Source organism: Thermobia domestica, chromosome 2 (assembly GCF_964235325.1).
Source record: "Thermobia domestica chromosome 2, izTheDome1.hap1.1, whole genome shotgun sequence".
Classification (NCBI taxonomy): Eukaryota; Metazoa; Arthropoda; class Insecta; order Zygentoma; family Lepismatidae; genus Thermobia; species Thermobia domestica.
In genome coordinates, this window is record NC_137455.1 from 380,207,369 (window position 1) to 380,227,962 (window position 20,594).

Genomic DNA, 20,594 nt, shown 5'->3' on the forward strand with positions numbered 1-20,594 from the left:
TACTTCATTTCTCCTGTAAATTTTCCTAATTTTTATATTTAAAAAAAGAAAAAAGCGGAGGGGCAACTCTAAACTTAACTCAAACATTACGAACACAACATCATAGGCAGTTAAAAATTCTAGTTATACAGCAAATTTTACTTAGCACGAACAAACTATACCCAAAAGAAGAGTTCTGATGAAGCTTAGTGTTCTCAACCTAAATCAATATATTGTTAAAGTAGTCGTAATATCAATCACAAATATTAATTTACTGTCACGATGGCAGAATAATTAAATATAATACTTACTCCGTATATCTTCATTGGATTTAATGTGTACTAATAACCTTGCACGTAGTATGTGACTTTTAATATTTGGCCATACTGTCTAAGATATTGCACGGTATTAATTATCTAAATAGCTGAGTATATACATAATTCTCTATTTCTTTTTTTTTTTTTTTTTTTTAACTTTTTGTACCGTTAGTGCGTTATTAAGGCAGCTTCTTTTTTTTCTCTTACGAGCTTCGAAATTAGAAATAATGTTACGGCCTCTCGTGTGCGTCTATTACGAAAACGCAGACATAAGAAAATTTGTTCTAAAATTCCGTAGGGAAACACCTGCACATAATTAAACATGGGTCTAATGTAATTAGGAGAGCAGGCCCTGAATTAAAGGACTGAGGAATTGTTGTGGTGTTTTCATCCAACATCTCTTGATACTTCTTCCCTTGCCAAATCCCTTGTGTGTGTATCCCTCCCCCTATTCCCCTCCCACAGTCAACTCATTACTAATCCTTGCAATACCCCCTTCTCCCTTTTTCCAGCTCGTAGTCGCTATCTCTTTTGCTTTCTGGAATATCAGACACAAGTTGAAAGGGTTTTATTTGGATCTGAAAGACGTGCTTGCATATGATAAAAAAAAAAGGAGGGTTTCTTTTTGAAATCCTGGAAAATGTATTGCTCTAGTGAGGCAGATAAAATTAATCTTGTAATGAAAAATCCAGTTGGTATAAATTTGAGTTTCAATTTAGAGAAAATCCTATTATCAAGTCTGGTCAATAGACTGCACCTAAATCTTTTTTTTTTTTTTTTGTTTGTTTGTTTTTTTGTTAAGCCTTTGGAAATACTGCGAGAGTAAATTAGATATATTGCTGCTGTTCAATATACTTAATTAAATTATTGCAAAAATAAAATGTCTGAAACATTTTTACATTACGTGAAATTTTTAAGATGTTAATTTTCTATATTGATCAAAAAATTTAAAATATAAAGAAGAAATATGTAATTTTATTTTAATAAAGTATTGTGTTGGTAATCCAAGCATGTAAAGACTTTAAATGTAGGATGTGTGCATAACCTGTATTTTATGTTAACAAGTGCTAAAGGGCGCTTAAAGTGAATGAGTGAACATGGGAAACCTGCAGTGGCGGATTTAGCTCGGGTCGAGTTGCCTAGGCCCCCATTTTTTTTGAGTGACAAAAGTAATTATTTTTATGCTTTTGGAAATTTATAGTAAACTTATGATATACCCAAGGGCGCCCATGTTGTGGTTTCCAAGGGGGGGCAAGTACAAGCAACGTTTCAAATATAGTTTCAGATTTTGCTGTAACTAATGTAAAAATTCTATTGGGTTTTCGATATTCCCAAGTACAATTTTGTCTTAGGGAGGAGGCGAGCGCCCCCTTTCCCCCCTGATGGGTGCCCTTGGATATACCTATCGTAGTCTGGGTTGTTTGCCCGTCCAGTTTTTACCTCCTAGATCCGTCACGGGAAAACTGTATTAAATATTAATTTCCATTAGTGGAGCATCTCTGCACAGTATATGAAAGCTCATTTTATATTCATAGGTGTAGAATTACTAGTATGAAACAATTACAAGTGATATAGAAATATGTGGAATTAAACATGGCCACATGGCCTATCTTACATATTTTTGTAGTGCTCGCCAATGGCCGTTTCTGACAAACTTAATAATTAAAGAGGAAGGTTCTTCATGGTTGAAAATGACGCTACACCGATGGATAATAGATGGACCATAAAACACTTGATAGGATAGTTAATTATTAAATAAAAATTACTCAATTTAAACGATAAACCATACGTGTATGTGTATCTAATCATGAGATGATCCACTTTCAGTTATGGAAAATCAATATAAAACCAAGAACTTTTGAAAAAATCTTGAATTAGTAAAATTAACTTTATGGTACCTTTGAGACCATAGCGATATCTAATCCAATGGTTCCCAGCCTGGGGATTGCGACCCCTGGTGAGGCGTGAAGAATCAGCAAAGGGACGCAAGTCACTGCCATAATAAACCCTGAAATTGTGAATAAAGCACCATTTGTATGACCATTCACAATCCAACTTTAGAACACTTCATAGATGCTACATGCTTACCAGTTTACCTTTGAAAAGGGAAGAATAAAATAGAATTTATTAATATGTATATGAGTACAAAACAGTTACTTAAAAAACTTTATAAATGATTGAGGGAGAGGCCGAGCTGTTTATGGTTCTACCTTCCTACCTTTCAGATTTTTTTTACATATTATAAGATGGCGGGTAAAAGAAAAATATATGTAGCTAACAGAAAAATATATGAGATTATAAATACTTGATATATATAGGATATATACGCTAGGTTTATATGTTTGTGGCTTATCTTTTCGACAATGAGATCTCGAAAACCACAAGTGCTAAAAACGTGCCGTTCTTGCTGGTTGATTTCAAATTTTGTGTAGATTTTCCGGTTCGCATTCAATTTTTTTTAAAAGCGTCTTTGTTTTTCTATTCCACATGTTAGGGCGTCGTTTTGACCTTATTACATATTGCTACTAGGACGTTAAAGTTACGTAATACCTTTGTGAAAGGCAACCAGTACAGGAGCTACGTATAGCGGGTTGATAGATATTTCAGGCGCTTTGATTGACAAAACATATTGCATGCTGGCAACTTCGTAGGCATGAGGACCCACAATAAGATGTACTCGGATATGGAATTATAAGAAACAAATTATCTGCATTTGGTATCATCTATTAGTTATTCAAGTTTGCCACAAACTCATTCCAACATTCTGTATATTAAAATATTACATTTATATGTTTGTCTATAGCAATTCATTCCCTTTAAGAGTCCTTTACTTATGTTCGTAAAATTACTTGCACAGATATAATGAGAAGCGGGTACAACGATAACGTTGTATGTAGTATTAGCAATCTGTACCAGCTTATTAAAAGGATCAGAGGCGAATTATTTGAGCAGTATTATATATAAAGAAAAGAAAGACACACAGAGATATCGAGAGATTATTTTGTAATCGTTAACTAGGAAAAGGGTTGTTGCTATGGAAACGTAGTAAATAAGTGTGTATGTATGTAGACATCTTGTTAAATATGCAAAAGTGGATTATGTACGCTTCTCATGGTTGAATATTAAAAATCAGTTAAGGAATTAATAAAACGTGTGAATTATTTCGAAGATTACTAAATTTGAAAATTACGAACCACACCTTCTAAAATTGGTGCCTCAACACCGGGAGATATATAAGTGTCGTTTTGAAGAATAGTAAAAACGGCTAACTTTCAACGTGACATTAGTGTTACCATTTTGAGAAGCGGTAAGGTGATACACCGAAACATGGCAATGAGTGCAACAGATAGTGACATAACTGGTGATCAAAGTGTGTATCCAGAAATGAATCCTAATGAAAATTTGACTGACATTTTAAGAGACTTAGCTCAGCAAATTAGGAACCAATCTGAGCAAATTAGGAACCAATCTGAGCAAATTAGGAACCAGTCTGAGCAAATTAATGAACAGGTTCGAAAAAGTGATGAAATAGCACAACAAATTAGGGAACAAGGCCAACACTTTGATGAAAAATTGGATCAGAAGATAAACCAGCTAGCTAAGGATTTTGATGTAAAGATAGCGAGATTAGAACAATGTAATGAAAGCAGATGGGATCTTATTCAACGTCAACTGAGTCAGACGAACCAACACATAGTAGAAAATTTGAACAGTACGACGAAAAAATGGAAAAAGTAACACAAAGATTCACGGAAGATTCAGTAGATGGCCTAGAGTCAACGATAAATGCCCACGCCTATCACATTAAACTATTGCAAGATGAGGTGAACTTTATCAAGGAGAAATGTATTCCCGAAAGTGCATTTCAGGACAATGGATACATGAATGTGGTGCATCCTACATCTACAGGTTGTGAACCTACTCGTCATCCCAGACCAATTTTGGAACTTAATGAATCTTCGAGCTGTGAAGAGAGTATTGATAGAGAAAGAAGAGTGAGGCAATCATCCCGGCGGAAACACAACTCCAACAGATGTATGAAGACTAATACAGGTAAACCGTTACGATTCAGCGAAGTTAAATCGCTTACAAAATTTAGTGGTGTGCCGGAGGATATACCTGCTAAGGCACTTCTTGAAAAATTTCAGGATGAATGTGAGCTCATGGGTGTAGATGAGTCTCAGTTTTTAAAATTATTGCCGCATATATTATTACCACCCTGTTTAACATGGTTCAAAGTTATCAGGGGTAATCTTCGTACATATTCTGATTTCAAGAATGCTCGGCTATCAAATTATGAAAATGATTTTATGATAGCGAATAGAGATGCCGTCTTGCGAACGAAACATTTCAATCCAAAATTACACAGGAGTATTACAGAATTTGTAGTATCTACATATAATGAGTTAAGATCACTAAATCCAAATCATCCGGAATCCCGAATTATAGCTTCCATTAGAATCTTATTGCCATTTCGACTACAACAGTTGTTAATGTTGGCGCAGTGCATTAGCTTTAAATTATGCTTATTTAGAATTATGAAAGTCAGTCGGCAATACAGAATAACAATAAATGCAGGATAGAGGACAGGGTAATTATGGACGCAATCAGACACAATATGCCTCTGTTCGTAATGTAAATGTACAACCTGAAAATAATTCTAATGTCCATAGTTTTAATAATAGAATGAATAGTTATAAGGGTACCGGTAATCAAACGCAACCTAATCACAGAAATGGAGCTAGGAATTTTAGAAATAGCAACAGGAATTTCAGTAGAAGTAATAATTATCGCCGATTTTCACAAAATGAATTTGCAGATGACAGGAATTCTGTAAATAGGAATCAAAATATGGTATCATCCCATGAAAGACAAGAATGTACACAAGATTGTGCTATACAATGTTGCTTAAATGAACCCTTCGAACGTATAACTTGAATTATCAAAAAGGCGTCCGATGGATTTGTATTAAATTGACCTTTGCTTACGTCTATGGTTAATGTGTTCTTCAGTTGATTTATTATTAAAATGTACGTTGAAAGCATATGTAATTATGAAGTATCTTGTTAAATATGTAAAAAGCAAACCATTTACGGAATATTGACGAGGTTAATTTATGGCAGTCAACTGAAAATATTATTGAATTTGTTCCTTATAGTTTTGTTGCAATTTCCTTTTATAGTATTAACTGAGGAAATGTTAATTTGTGTTTCATGCTAAGAAATTATCTAAAAGCTTTATTGTAAAACACTACTCTTGTTTTCGTGTTTTTATTCTATTCGAATTTCATGCGAATATTAGACCTATAAATATTTAAAAATAAAAGATCATAAGATTTTAATGTAAACGTATGAAGGTAATGACAGATATATAAAATAGATGCAACTTATTATATGGAAAGAATAAGAATAATGAATATCGAATCTCTTAATTTTTCAGAGTTTATTAATGTATTAAATAATAATCCTCAATGTGTTTATATGTTCTAATTTTGTTGCCTTCTGATCCTACTAATATTTAATATTATAAAGATCTCTGTTTGTAATTAATGTTGTTTGAACATGAAGGAAACCATTAGTTAGGTTTAATTTTTGAATAGCCTCATCGACGATAATTGTAAATCGACGTTCTTAGTATTGATATATATTGATAAATATAAAAATGTTTAATGTTATAATATGTTATATATAATGGAAGAGTAAAATATTTATATTAAAAGTGATATTAAGTATATACGAGGGCTATTCAAAAGGTAGGTGTTTTATAATCTTCAACCCAGGGTTTTTTCTTCATAGCAAAACTATTACGGAAGTCCCGTCCGGACGACATATACAACGATAACGTTGTATGTAGTATTAGCAATCTGTACCAGCTTATTAAAAGGATCAGAGGCGAATTATTTGAGCAGTATTATATATAAAGAAAAGAAAGACACACAGAGATATCGAGAGATTATTTTGTAATCGTTAACTAGAAAAAGGATCGTTGCTATGGAAACGTAGTAAATAAGTGTGTATGTATGTAGACATCTTGTTAAATATGCAAAAGTGGATTATGTACGCTTCTCATGGTTGAATATTAAAAATCAGTTGAGGAATTGATAAAACGTGTGAATTATTTCGAAGATTACTAAATTTGAAAATTACGAACCACACCTTCTACGGGAAAGAGATTCACGCTCATATTAGAATTGTGCACTATACAAATAGCTCAGCTTGAACTAATAATAATGATAGTGATACATTAACATGGTATTGTCTCAATTTTCAAATATTCTTTCAGCTGTTTTTAAAATTTGTTAAAAGTTTGTAGTTCTCTCATACTTAATGGTTTACTGGTATGGACGTTCCTGGTCTTAATACATAGGTACTTGATACTTTTGATGCCATAACTTAATCGTGGTCTTAGTTTTTTTAAAGTTCTTTGTTTATCTTTGCACGTGTATTAAGTGTCAACAAATTGTGGTGAAAATGTAATTACATCTTTCTTGAGATTCTGTACATTAGGCAATTTATTCTATAAAAATCAAGTTTATCTAATTTTAGTATGCTCAGGTCGTGGAATAGCGGTTCTGTATGCGCAAATAAATGCTCATTTTTTAATTATTCTTACTACCTTCTTCTGAAGAACCAGGAGCATATGTTTAAGCTGGACACTGAAGTTTCTATACCAGGCTTCGATTCCATACGGCAGGTATGGGTGGATGAATGCATATTAATATACTGTATTCTTGCGATCGATTCCGAAAACATTTTTGATATTTTAAACATTAACCCAGTGTGTGACGAAACTTTTTTTTTCTGATTTCAGAACAATGTTTCTCCCATGTGAAATGTTCAAACCATACACGTAAGTATTTTATGTTTTCAACAACTGTAACTTTCTGAGAGCTTATTATAATCATGTTGTGCATTTTATGTTTGTTTCTAAAGAATACGCAGTTAGTTTTATAAACGTTTAAAGTTAATTTATTAATTCGAAACCATTGTGATATTTCTCTAACTCAAAATTAATCAACTTCTATATTGTTTTAAGCTCTTGTCCTTTCTTGAATATAACTGTATCGTACGCAAACAGCATTGGGAATTTTTTCATTACACAAATGCAAGTCGTTAACATATAAAAGGAATAGCAATGGACCTAATATGGAACCTTGAGGAATTCTACAGTTTACTAAGGGTGTGATTGATGTATGTCCATTCACACTAGTGTATTGCAACCTACTTTTTAAGTAGCTTTTAGTAAGATTGTAGGCGACTCTCAGTATTCCATAACATTGTAGTTTCTGAGGTAATATGTTGTGATTTACGGTATGGAGTTCTTTACGAAGTTCAATGAATACATCTATCACGTAACTACTTTCGTCAAGAACATCTGAGATGTAGTTTAAAAGACTGTTAATGATGAGTTATGTAGACTTATTTTTTTGAGATCCATATTGTTATTGAATTATTATTTTATGTTTTTTATGAACTCCAAATAGAGTATATCGAAATTGTTCTGCAATTAGTTTTACATGCTTTTTATCACCTTTGTGCACTGCTTAAGATTTTTAAGATTTTTCATTCAATCAGGTAATATTCCTGTTAATAAAGTTATATTAATTGTATGTTCTAGAATGAGTGCTATTCCCTTACTAGTATCTTTGACAATTTTTGTGTTTATATTATCATAATGCCCTAATTATGCTACGGTACATATTGCAATTTCACTTACTGGCTCGAGAAGTAGACTTACTTCAATATTTCCGGATATATGCAGAGAATAGTCTCCTGGAATAATTCTATCCTGGTAATATCTTTGGCCCCTATAACTGTGGATCTCTTACATTGCGCAAGTTGAAATTGAGTGTGTAGACACAGTAAGACGTCTAGAATCGAATAAGATCAGTTTTTGAAGTCAAAAAATCAAAAGCCCCCAAAAAAACTTATATTTTTGGCAAAATTTTGACCCCCTTAACTTTAGATCCTTTCGTTTGCGCAAGTTGAAATTTGGTGTGTGTAGACTAAGTAAGACATATAGAATCGAAGAACATCAATTTTGAGGTCAAAATTTCAAAAGTTCTGAAACCCGTCTTTGATCGTAGGCCTATAGGCTATATATATTTTTGTGTGTGACTTGTATGTCGACTGATTGCCACACAAAGTTCCCCGGCAGATCTCGAGCAGTTGCTCTTGCTTTCGGGTGGTTTAATAGAAAACTTAAGTACATATATTTAAAAAAAAAAGGAGGTAAAACATTCTCAGGGGCTCTAGTCTTCGTAGACACTGTAGTGCCCTAGTGGAGTCATTTCAGACGGAAACAGGAAAATATTTTTTTTTTTTCAGTGTTGACTAGTCTTTCTTTCTTGCTTTGCCTTCTTCTTCTTCTTTTCGAATAATGGGAGCATCAGTCTGTTGAGTCCCCATGACTATGCTCCTAATATATACAGGGTGTTTCAAAACAAGACCTACGTTTGGGAGGTAATTCCTGACACCAAGATAAGACAAAAAGTATAGATCAACCTGGGTGCACAAATGCTTCCTTTCGGAGTTATAGGCTGCCGAAAACATGAAAAATCGAACTTTAAAGGCCCATAGCTCCAAAATTATGGGACCTACCGTAGTCGGGTCAAGACTTCAGTAAGGAACAAGTATGTGCCTTATCCAAATATCCATGTTTCAGAATCCTGCGGTACATCCGCAATTTTTACAGAGCTAGTTCGTGAGTACTTCAAATTATGTGCCTTTAGCGAAACTCCCTCTATAAAAATTGTTGCACAAGGATCTTAGGATTTATTTTAATTTATTATTGTTCTATCTTCTATTCCTAATGATTACAATTTTTGATTTTTCCTTTTCTGTTCTTATTTATTTTCACTTGTTATTCTTTTTTGTTTTCACCTATTTAAATTTCATATTGTTTATGTTTTTATTTTCTCTCCTGCTTTAGTATAACTTTTGTTTGCTTATCTTTTGTTGTGTCTTGTTCTTAGTTATTTTAATTTCCGGTTATTTTGATTATTCTTTTTGTGAAAGTGAAACATTTTCTAAGCTCTATTCTACTATTAATTGCAATTGTTCGTATTTACTTATTTTATTGTATACACATAGTGCAATTTGTGTCTTCAGACGAGGACTCGAAAGATGTACAGATATATCTATTTTTTGCTTTATTTTGACTTGTAGAATAATGCTCTGTGATCCGTGAGCGCCATTTTTAGAACACCCGATATATATATATATATTGTTGTCATTTTCTAAAAGTTATTTAAATGCATAACAATAACCTTACTATTTGTAATACTATCCTAAGCACGTTCCTCATCCTTATAAAAAGGGTTACTCTAGACAAAACATTGAGCATCGTGACGTGCAATTTCGCACGGTGCTCATTATCGAGCAATTTCACATGGTCCTGTTTATCGGATTAATAATTCTGCAGGTGTCGTGCATTTTCACACGGTCCACCTGTCAATCATTTGATTCATCCTGAATACGCTTTCACTATAGGAGGAGGGGGGACACAGAACAAGTGTCAACTAAGTAAGAACAGAAAAATAGCAAACACAAGTTAAATAAAATACGTAAATACGAACAATTGCAATTAATAGTAGAAGAGAAATTAGAAAATGTTTCACTTTCACAAAAAGAATAATCAAAATAACCGGAAATTAAAATAACTAAGCACAGCATAAAACTAAAGATAAGCAAGCAAAAGTAGGAGAGGAGAGCAGGAGAGAAAATAATAACATAAACAATATTAAATTGAAAGAGGTGAAAACAGAAAAGAATAACAAATGAAAATAAATAAGAATAGAAAAGGAAATATCAAAAATTGTAATCATTAGTAATAGAAGATAGAACAATCATAAATTAAAATAAAATAAATAATAAAACAAGCAGCACATCAGAGAATTCAGTCAAGAAGTTTAAAAATCGAAAATAAATGTGCCAGTCCCAGAGAATAGAAGAACGTTGTGATTTGTGAAACATAATAGCTCCACACTCCAAGGCGGTTTGAAGAAGAACCTTGTCGTCTTGTAATTTTCCAAGCGAACAACGCATCGTTAAGGTAGAACTTTCATACTTCTGTACATCGGCAATCCATTTGGTACAATTCATAGTTCATTATTCCAGCTTTTGGAGATGGGCAAGAGCAAGTTCGAGCGAGTTTTTTTGAAACTCGACTCGACTCGAAACAGACATCTTTGAACTCGGCTCGAAAAATTTTCTCCAACCCGACCCGAATTCAGGTCAAATTTCGAGTCGAGTTGAATCAAATCGAGCCAAAGCCTGTGCGTAGTTTCAAGTACTCCCTTTAAGTATCCTACATAGACAATATAATTATTATCAATAATATTACTACTGCTACAACGTATTTATTATTATTTGTATAACAGCATAGCGCATAAAATGGAAAGACAGGCGATTTCTACCTGAATACCAAAAACTAGTTGACTACCGATCTCGGTAGTCGTGAAGTCTAGGAGGCAAGGACATCATTCACAAGATTCCAGAGGAGCAAGTATTTGGGCTCGAGCCAAAAATTGTTAAAAGTTATAGGGCGCCGGACAAACATGTTCAAAACTGCTCGGCCCGGGTTTATGAGTTGTCAGCGGTTCGAGCGGCTCCGGTCACAGTTCATTCACTATCCAGCCGAACTGAGAATTTAGCCGAGCTTACAACTCATATAACTGAGTTACCTTTAGCCCTTGGCTCAGTTGAGCCGAACCCAGCCGGTGGCTCAACTGAGCAGAACGGAATCGAGCTGATGGCTAATCCCACCGAGCCGGCTCGAGCCATGGGTTCAGTTGAGCCGAGTCAAACCGAGCCGATGGACTCATTTCAACCCAGCCTACTCAAGCCATCGGTTCAATTGAGCCAAGCCGATGGTTCATTCCAACCGAGTCGACATGAGTTGTTCGCTCAGTTGAGCCGAGCAGAGCTGGTTGACATCGCTACCCGGGTTGAGCTTCTGCTTGGGCTCAACATTTCGACCGTGCAGATCTCAGCTTTGAGTGTAAGAACTACAGTATATACTTATATTGGTGCTCACGACATTTGAGGCTGTCTCGTTCTAAAAATCTATTCATCGTTTCGTTATCGCGACGAGACGAGATACGAGCAGTGTCCCCTCTCGTGAGCAACACTGAAAGTATTTGACATTCTTCTTCAAATCTCATGGTTTCACTTTCCAGTCTAATCAGGTCATGATTTCAAAACGAGTTGAAACGAGCTGAGCGAGCGAGCTATTTATCAAACTCGACTCGAGAAAATTACCTTTGATTCGACTCGAATTTCGACATGAACTCAACTTAGCTCGACTCGTGCCCACCCATAAGTTCAAGATTTTCTAATCTTCTATAATATAAATAAAATAAAAAGTGTGTTTGTCTGTCTGTCTGTGTGTGGCCTTCGGACCAGATGAGTGGACCGAGAGTTACCAAATTTGGGTCACGAGTACCTTTGTCAAGGTCCTAGACCAAGACGAAAAATTCTCTTTCAAATTTCGAACCAGTTGGATCTCAGGGGGGGGGGGTACCGGGACATGCAAAAGTAGTAGAAAATGACCGATGTTTGTGACGAATTCATAGTTTTCGCGGTCGCTAAGATCAATGGTGAAACTGCGATCGCATTAACTTTGAAATTCACCCCATTCGGCTGCGAGCCGGGAGTCACCGGGGAGGGGGGGGGATACTGAGAGATGTAAAAATAATCCAAAATGACCGATATTAATGTCAAATCCATAGTTTTGGCGGTCGCTGAAATCAATGGTGACACTTCCATTAGCTATGACTTTCAAATTCAGCTACTGTTGTATGCGGACCAAGGGTTCACCTGCGGGGTGGATGGTTACCGAAATGTGTAAAAACAATCCAAAATGACCGATATTAGTGTCATATCCATAGTTTTCGCGGTCGCTGAGATGAATAATGATACTTCTACAGGCGTTGACTTCCAAATACAGCCCCCATGCAAAGAATGGGTATTTCAACTTATATTACAATAAAACGTGTCTGAGGTAGTCGGCACAGTCATAAGAAGGCGCTAAGCCCTTATCCTCTCTGCCGTCTTCACTGGCGAAGGAGAAAGTAATCTTCGAGAAAGATTTCTATATTTTTTCTCTTTAAAATAAACATAAAGAACATTCCGTTATCTTTCATTCCCGAGCAATGGCGGGAACTTAGTTCTTTTACCCCACCTTGAAGAATGTAGACCCTACTTTGTTAATAGAGGTATTAAAGCTTTGGTGTTGTTGTACTCAAGAATAAAACTCAAAGAGGAAACTAAATTTCGAATTTCAATATACATTATAGGTTTATTAATGAATATACAGTTAATTCAACATAACCGTAATAGAATTTAGTAGAATTCGATGGTTAAGCGCCAAAGGAGCGCAACTGCTGTTTTAGTACTTTTGAGAAAATCGAGTTGAGTTGATTTTGAGTTTAACGTAACTTTCAGCAGCGAGCCTATATGAGACGTGGACCTGCTGATTAACGTGGAATCCGAACCACATGAGCTCCCGTCGGGAATCGAACCCAGATCTGAGAAAAATCGAGTTTAAAAATGTGGAGATTTTTATTTTCTCAATATTTTCTCAATGTGTTGTCCTTTGAAAACGGTATTTAAGTTACAATTCAAGTTTCATTCTGTCACAACAAACTTCAAGTTATGATACATGTCCTCATAGCTTAGAAATCAGAATTTAAAAATTTTGAAATTATGACCCTTTGGCTCTCAACCACCGAATTACGCTATATTACTTTTCAAATTGAAAGATTGTATTGGTGAGCTAGATAATAAGTTTCTTATATGACCTTCAAATGCATTTACTTCATTTTACGATCATTTAAAAATCGTTTTCTAATCATCCTGCTAAAAAATTTGCTTCGCTATTTACGAAAATCGAGACAGCAGAGTCTAGCAAGAAATATCTTAAAACGAGGTAGGCAGTGGCATCTTCTGGCAAAATTAAGAACTACTAGCAACTTTTCCAGCCGGTCTCGCTTCCATGCGGCGCATGCGTGTTTTCGTGGAACGTGTGGAAAAGATGGGGGAGGGAGGCAAGTGGTGTTTTGTTGGTGCTTGTGGAAGGGGGAGAAGATCACCCTGTGGCCATTTCCGAGTCGAAAATGGCGTCGAGGATGACTTTGAGTATCCTCTTCAGTGGCTCATTGGACGTTTATTATTACCTCTATGCAAAGGGGATAGTAGTAAAATAACCAGAGCTATGCTTTTATTCCGAGTTCAAATCCCTGCGGATCGCCGAGTGCACATCAGAAGACAATTTGGCCCTTGTTTTTATTTTCCATGAAAGAGAACGTAACAAAATATGAAACAATCTAACCACAAGTAAATAAAATAAAAGGCCATGTAATGTAAATACTTTTAAAAAATGTAAATACACTGTTTATCTACTCCTAGAATTATAAAAGAACAAAATATGCATCTTAATTTCAAGTGAGCTACAGGTGCTTGAAACAGTGGCGCACCCACGAAGGAGGCTAAGGGGGCTCAAGCTCCTCACAAACTAACGAAGGAAACAGAAATAAATAATATCAATAATATAGTAAAATAACGAATAAAAATCAAGGTACTACTTAATTTTTATAAGTTTTTGTTTCTTGTTGTTTTTTTTTTCTGTTACGCGTTCTTTTGAAATACCTAGGTTAAAGAGAAGACTTAACATTGACGTAAACTCTGTATCATGACCGAGCATTGAACCTAATTCAATTGACGGAGCACAATCCTCACAGTAGGCCTATATCGCCATTCCCCAATCTCCTCCACCCCACCGAACCCAGCAACATTTTGTGTTTGTAATATTTTCTATGCCTATAAACCTTTATAAATAAAAATCTTTCGGTTTAACGTCTCACAATTACCTGTTAGGCTAATTGAGACAAATGATTAAAGGTCTTCACTACAGCGAAATTAAACTACCGCTAATTTTAGAGTTTTTCTGTAATATCTTCAAAACAGATACAAATATTCGAAAAGCAAAAAGGTAGTGAACTAGACAATACGATTTTGCATGTGATACCTTCACCACAATTCACCTATCTGCTTTTGGTATGCCGCTATTTACAAAACCCGCAAAAAATACTAAAACTAGCGACAGTTGCAAATCGTAAGAAGATAGATGAGTTATGATAATGGTATCACATGTAAAATCGTATAGTCTAGTTCACTACGTTTCTGCTTTTCGAATATTTGTATCTGTTTTGAAGATATTACACAAAAACTATAAAATTAGCGGTAGTTTAATTTCGCTCTAGTGAAAGTGAATGATCATGGAATAATAATGGTGGAATGAGAATGTGGGATGAAGTAGAACTACCCCAAGAAAACCCACGGACACAATATTGTCCACCACAAACTTACTTGACCAGGTATCGAACCAGGACCCCACGTACCATAGGTAAGTGCTTACCTTTGAGCCACCATGCCCCCACAAATCGTTTGAGGATAGATATAATTTTAAATACAGCTATGCGACTATAAAACAACGTCAAGTATAATTCAGACACTTTCCTCCAGTAATAATCTTGATTGCGTCATCATATTCTATACATCATGTATTATAAATATACTTAATGTTACCAGCTCATACCTACAGTCATCATTAAGTAATAGGACGTCATAAGCAGTTACGACGCTTCAGGGGGAAGAGAGCGGGTGACCCCGTTTGTGGCATCGGGTGTCCTCCGATACCCCCAGCAAATATTGTATTATAATTTACTTCAGTAATATAAATTATTATATTCGATAAAGCTATACAAAAAAATAGCTGCTCCCCTCGAAAATGTCTGATTCTCCGCTCCCTCCCCCCTCCTAGAGTTAAAAACTGATACCTTCACTTGGTCACTGGGCACAAGACTCAGGAGAGATACTCTGTGTTTGTTGGACGATTTTTATTATTATTATTATTATTATTATTATTATTATTATTATTATTATTATTATTATTATTATTATTATTATTTTTTGCGTAATTAGTAACTAGCAGACCCTAGGGACAATTATGGGCTAGGTGGGAGTGCCTAAATTTGGATCTGTCTCTGTGTCCCACACGTATTTCCTGCATACTAATTAAAATTGAGGGGCGCGGTGGCTAAGTGGTAGAGCGTTCACCTCCGGTGCTTGGGGTCCCTGGTTCGATCCCAGCTCGCGCCGTGTGGACTTTGTGCTGGACAAAAACCGTACTCGTGGGTTTTCTCGGGGTTCTCCCGTTTCCTCCCACTTTCTTCATTCCACCATTTCACTCATCTCTCATCATCAACGTCTTCTTTAGCCTAACCGACATAATCGTGGGACGTAAAACTTAAAGATTTCATTTCATTTCATAATTAAAATTGACACGTTCCCATCAGAGTGGCGAAATATCACGTTTTAAAGAGGTTTACGGTGTTTTCCCTGTTTAACTCTACATACCGTCGTTGTATTTTATTAACCGACTTCTTTGGAGGAATATTCTTTCCTTGTAGGCCCACGTAAACTTCTAAGCAGTTTTCGTAATGTGAGGAAAATGTCCCTAATCTAAGGGAAATTTCGTAGGTAAATTTAGCAAACAGGGAATTTTTCAACAAAACAAGAAAATATAGGGAAATTCTCGAACTGACTGATTAACCAATATAAATCCTTAAAGTTTTCTTTTTCTTCAGAAATAAACCAATACAATAGGAATATTTGGTGTGTGTGTGTGTTCAAAGTGACATAATTTGCATCCATTGTTGGCTGGTAGCATCTCTTTTTCTTTTTTTCTTTTTTCTTTTCTTTCTTTTCTTTTTTTTTTTTTTTTTTGTAAAAAGGAATGAAAAGTTAAAACAGTGGAAGCAAAAAACAAATGAATAAAGCAAATGTGGTTGGAACTTCCTTTATTGTAGCTAAATTAATCTTATAACTTCTGTCATAGAAATTGAACGCTCAACAAACTAGGGAAAATTTAACATGACAAGGGAAAGATTTTTTGTCAGTAGAGGGAAATTTTCTTACTGTTCATAATGATCTAACAGTAGTCTTCATTACCCGATCATGAAACTCCTCAATGACTGTGTGTTCATCATTAATTTTTTGACAGTATGATCACTCAAATTCTATTTTTTTAAGCACAAGAGTATTTTTTACTTGTCGTTTCATGTAAGCTTTTATTATTTTCTAATTTTTAGTACTTTTATTAGTTTCTAATTTTTAGAGCGTTTATTGTGTTCTTTTTTAGGGCTTTTATTATTTTCTTCTTTTTAGCACTTTTATTATTTTCAACGTTTAGTACTTTTATTATCTTCTAATTTATTGCGCGTTTATTATTTTCCTTTTTAGGGCTTTTATTATTTTCTTCTTTCTAGCACTTTTATTATTTCCTACTTTTTGTACTTTTATTATTTTCTAACTTTTAGGACGTTTATTACTTTCCTTTTTAGGGTTTTCATTATTATCAACTTTTAGCACTTTTATTATTTTCTAATTTTTAGTGCTTTTTATTATTTTCATTTTAGAGCTTATTATTCTTATCAACGTTTAGCACTTTTATTATTTTCTAATTTTTAATGCTTTTATTATTTTCCTTTTAGGGCTTCTTATTTTCGACTTTGTAGAACTTTTATTATTTTCTACTTTTTAGCACTTTCTTTCTAATTTTTAGCGCTTTCATTATTTTCGTTTTAGAGCATTTTAAAATTATTTTCAACTCTTAAGGTTATTATTATTTTATTTTACTTTTTTGCAATTGTAATATTTTCTACTTTCTAGTACTTTTATTATTTTCTACTTTTTAGCATATTCATTTTAGAGCTTTTATTATTTTCTACTTTTTAGCACTGTCATTATTTTCTACTTCCTAGTACTTTATTATTTTTTAACTTTTAGCGCTTTTATTATTCCTACTTTTAACTTTTTTATTATTATTTTCTACTTTTATCACTTTTGTTCAAGACGGTTGATATACATTACTTCCTGTATGTATTAAATGTATTATTACAGGAAATACAACTACTCGGTATTATAAAAGAATACAAGGGAAATACTTGTATTTTTCAGCTTGTTTTCAGAGGTGTTACCAATGAAAACTTCCAGCCCCAATTGATAATTCAACAAAGAGTACGATTCCCCTTTAATCGAATTAGTAGCACTTCAAAAATAAATATTTGTTTACATAATCTTATATCTCAGGAATTTATCGTAGCTTACACAGAAACTCCTCCATTCTATTTAGATGTCTTAAACTATCTGATTTTTTTTAAAAAAGTAATTTCGGGTAATTCAGGCAAGTTAGGAATTAATTAGCGTAACTACAGGATAAGAAGAGTGATCTTCATGAAGCTTATTCATTTTATACTTCGATTCTTTCTTTATCATAATTTATGCACAATTCCAAAGTATCTGCAATGTAGAGTAAATAACAATGATTTTAAGTAGTCAAAGTACTGTATGCATTTTATCCTAATATTGCGTAATATATGCGTAGACTATATGTAAATGGGATCATCATAGGTAATCTGTCTTACTGGCAGGTCACTTGCCTCAATAGAGAAGTTTCCATCTTCCAAGGTTTTCCGTTAACCTTTTCATCTTCACATATGATTTTTTTTTTGTTTTGACACCCTCTATCAACTATAATCTCCTTCGTGCCCTCCCTCTCTTTCCTACCACCATATCTTCTAGCGCGTCCTTCATGATACAGTCCCTTTTTAGCCAATGTCTCAATGAGTTTCTTATGTACTAAAAATAAGCTTATAGGTACGACTGATAATATTAATAAATCAATCACTTTATATGTAATTACAGAGTTTAATTGTAATTGCAAACTTGCAGAATGTTAAAATTATATAGACACCATATATATATATATATATATATATATATATATATATATATATATATATATATATATATATGTGTGTGTGTGTGTGTGTGTGTGTGTGTGTGTGTGTGTGTGTAAGCGACATACATTAACAACATGGAAAATAAATAAAAAAGTTTACCTATAGATAAAGATATTGATAATAAAATATAACGATAATTTACTATCACCTAGAAACTCATAATAATAATCTCTTAACAATCGGCAGATGTTCATATACTTGAATAAAAATCTAGTTTACGTTATTTTATGTTTTATAAAAGCACTTAGGCCTATCTATGTATTTTTACACAGACGGTGTTCATGTACAGTGCCAAGTGTGTTCACAATAGTAGCCAACACATTATTCTGTTTGCACGTCTGTGGCATACTTAACATGTTCCACAAACAAACCATTTCTTGTTTCCCGCAATATTGTAGCGCATTCTGCGTAGCACCAATGGAGACATTTCGCATACCTAACTCTAGAATTATCAACAATCTTGGAAAATGTTACGGACTGTTATAGAAGTTTCCCAAAGGTTCGATAATGTTCTAGAATTTTCAGGATGCTCTAGAACCTTCTAGAATGATCCAGGAAGTTCTAGAATGCTCCAGAATGTTCGAAATTATTGTAGAATGTGCTAGCATGTTATATTATTTTCCTATAGTTTCGAAAATGTTCTGGAATGTGCACTACTAAGAAGGTACACAATAAGAATACGAGGTCATTTTCATTAAAGTTTACATATAATTATGCTCAGGTTCTTCAACCTATTTAATGTTTTGAAAGGAAAATAATGGGGTTATGTCTAGATGATTGGAGCCAGACAACAAAACATACCTAACCTAACCGAATCCGAACTACTACTGCTATTTGTACTATTACTAGCACTAGGCCTACTTACTACTACTACCAACTACTACTAGTTATTAATATTTTGACAGAACAAAAGAGCCAATGTAATTTTGTTTTTTCCAATTCCATGATTTCAAATTTATAGTATTGGCAAAATTCTTCAAACCAGTTTTATTTCTTAGAGCAGTACTTATTATTGCACTTAGAGACACAGCGAACAAATATCAATGGGACAAGTACAGTTTTAATTGATACTTTTATTTTATTTTGTGAATGTTTCTGAACAATGTTTTCTTGACTGGAAGACCAATCGGAAAACGACCATTAGGGAGACTTAGGCGCAGATGGGAGGACAATATTAAGATGGATCTCTCAGAGATAGGAATACAAAGTAGAAACTGGATCCAATTGGCTAAGGATAGAAGTCAGTGGAGAGTTTTTGTGAACGCGGCATTGAACCTACGGGTTCCATAGGCCACAGAGTTAGTTAGTTAATTTAGTTTATTAGAATTGTTCTCTGCTGGTGTTTACAAGAATAATTCCCACAAATATTTAGACTTGATTACCTTCCTTTTTAATTTCTCGTACAGATGCATGGTTAGTGGCCCAAAAAAGACGTTTAGATTGTGGTTTGATAATATCTGTATTTAATTATAAGTAGTGAAATATGAATTATAGAGTATGAATAGTGGTCCCGCTTGGCGTAGTCGTTAACGCTCTTGTCTTTGGTGCGAGCGATCCCGGATTCGATTCCCGATGAGGACACTCGGTCAAAAAAGTGTCACAAGTTGAGTGAAGTTTTTCCTGGGTTTTCCTCATTCACACTAAACAAATGCCGGGATGGTACCTAACATATAGGTTCCAGGCCGCTTCCTTTCCTTCCCCAATCCTTTCTTCCTTCCCTTTCCTTGGATAGTGGGATCGCCAAGTGACGTCATCCCTCAATACGTGACAGGCTAACATGGCCTTAGATGCCGAAAGCCCAGAAATCTCATTCGTGATCCTAAAAAAAAAAAAAAAAAAAAAAAAAAAAGTACGGTAGGTGGGTCTTAAATCAACCATGAAGATTCATTATTCAACTTGTAAGTGCAAATTATTAGAACAACAAACGACCAAAGTCTATATGTCAACTTTTAGTGCGAATTAAATCGACTAAGGTTTATGCTACATATTTTAAGTACGAATGATTAAACCAGACTAAGTTCGATACTGTCAGTTTTAAATGCTAATTAGTAAATTATCTAAGGTCGATGCTGTCAATTTTAATGCAAATTTAAAAGTCTACTATGGTCTCTACTAGTCATACGAGAATGTATTAAGGTAACCAACAGTATCAATTGGCAACTAGAGGTATGTCAACTCATTGTATGGTGTGCTAGTCGCGTCTATTGTATGACAGCTAGCAAAAAAAGAATATTTGCATTGCGAGATTACATATTACTAGAGACCGGATGTTTAGGCATTAAAAGCCTGGAAAATAGGCACTTAAAATTTAAAACATAATAAGCAGTTAAATAGGAACTAAAATGTAACTCGAAGTAATGAAGATAATTACTCAATACAATTAAAGAATAAATTCAAGTCATAGATAATGTTCAAAGAATATAGAAACCTAC

At 34.2% G+C, this 20,594-nt stretch overlaps 1 protein-coding gene across 14 annotated transcripts in view; it reads left to right on the forward strand.

The window, feature by feature from the left end:
* The window catches only part of LOC145678866 (uncharacterized), a 459,736-nt gene that overhangs the window by 144,259 nt on the left and 294,883 nt on the right, over positions 1 to 20,594 (forward strand). For 10 of the 14 annotated variants that reach the window (XR_014130457.1, XR_014130447.1, XR_014130450.1 and 7 more), the window contains one exon: positions 7,107 to 7,145. The exons of the other annotated variants lie outside the window; for them this stretch is intronic. Coding sequence is in view for 5 of the 10 variants with exons in the window: in XM_081749448.1 (XP_081605574.1) it covers positions 7,107 to 7,145 (39 nt within the window). In the remaining 5 variants the exon portion in view is untranslated. The remainder of the gene's footprint in view (positions 1 to 7,106; positions 7,146 to 20,594) is intronic. 14 annotated transcript variants of the gene reach the window in all.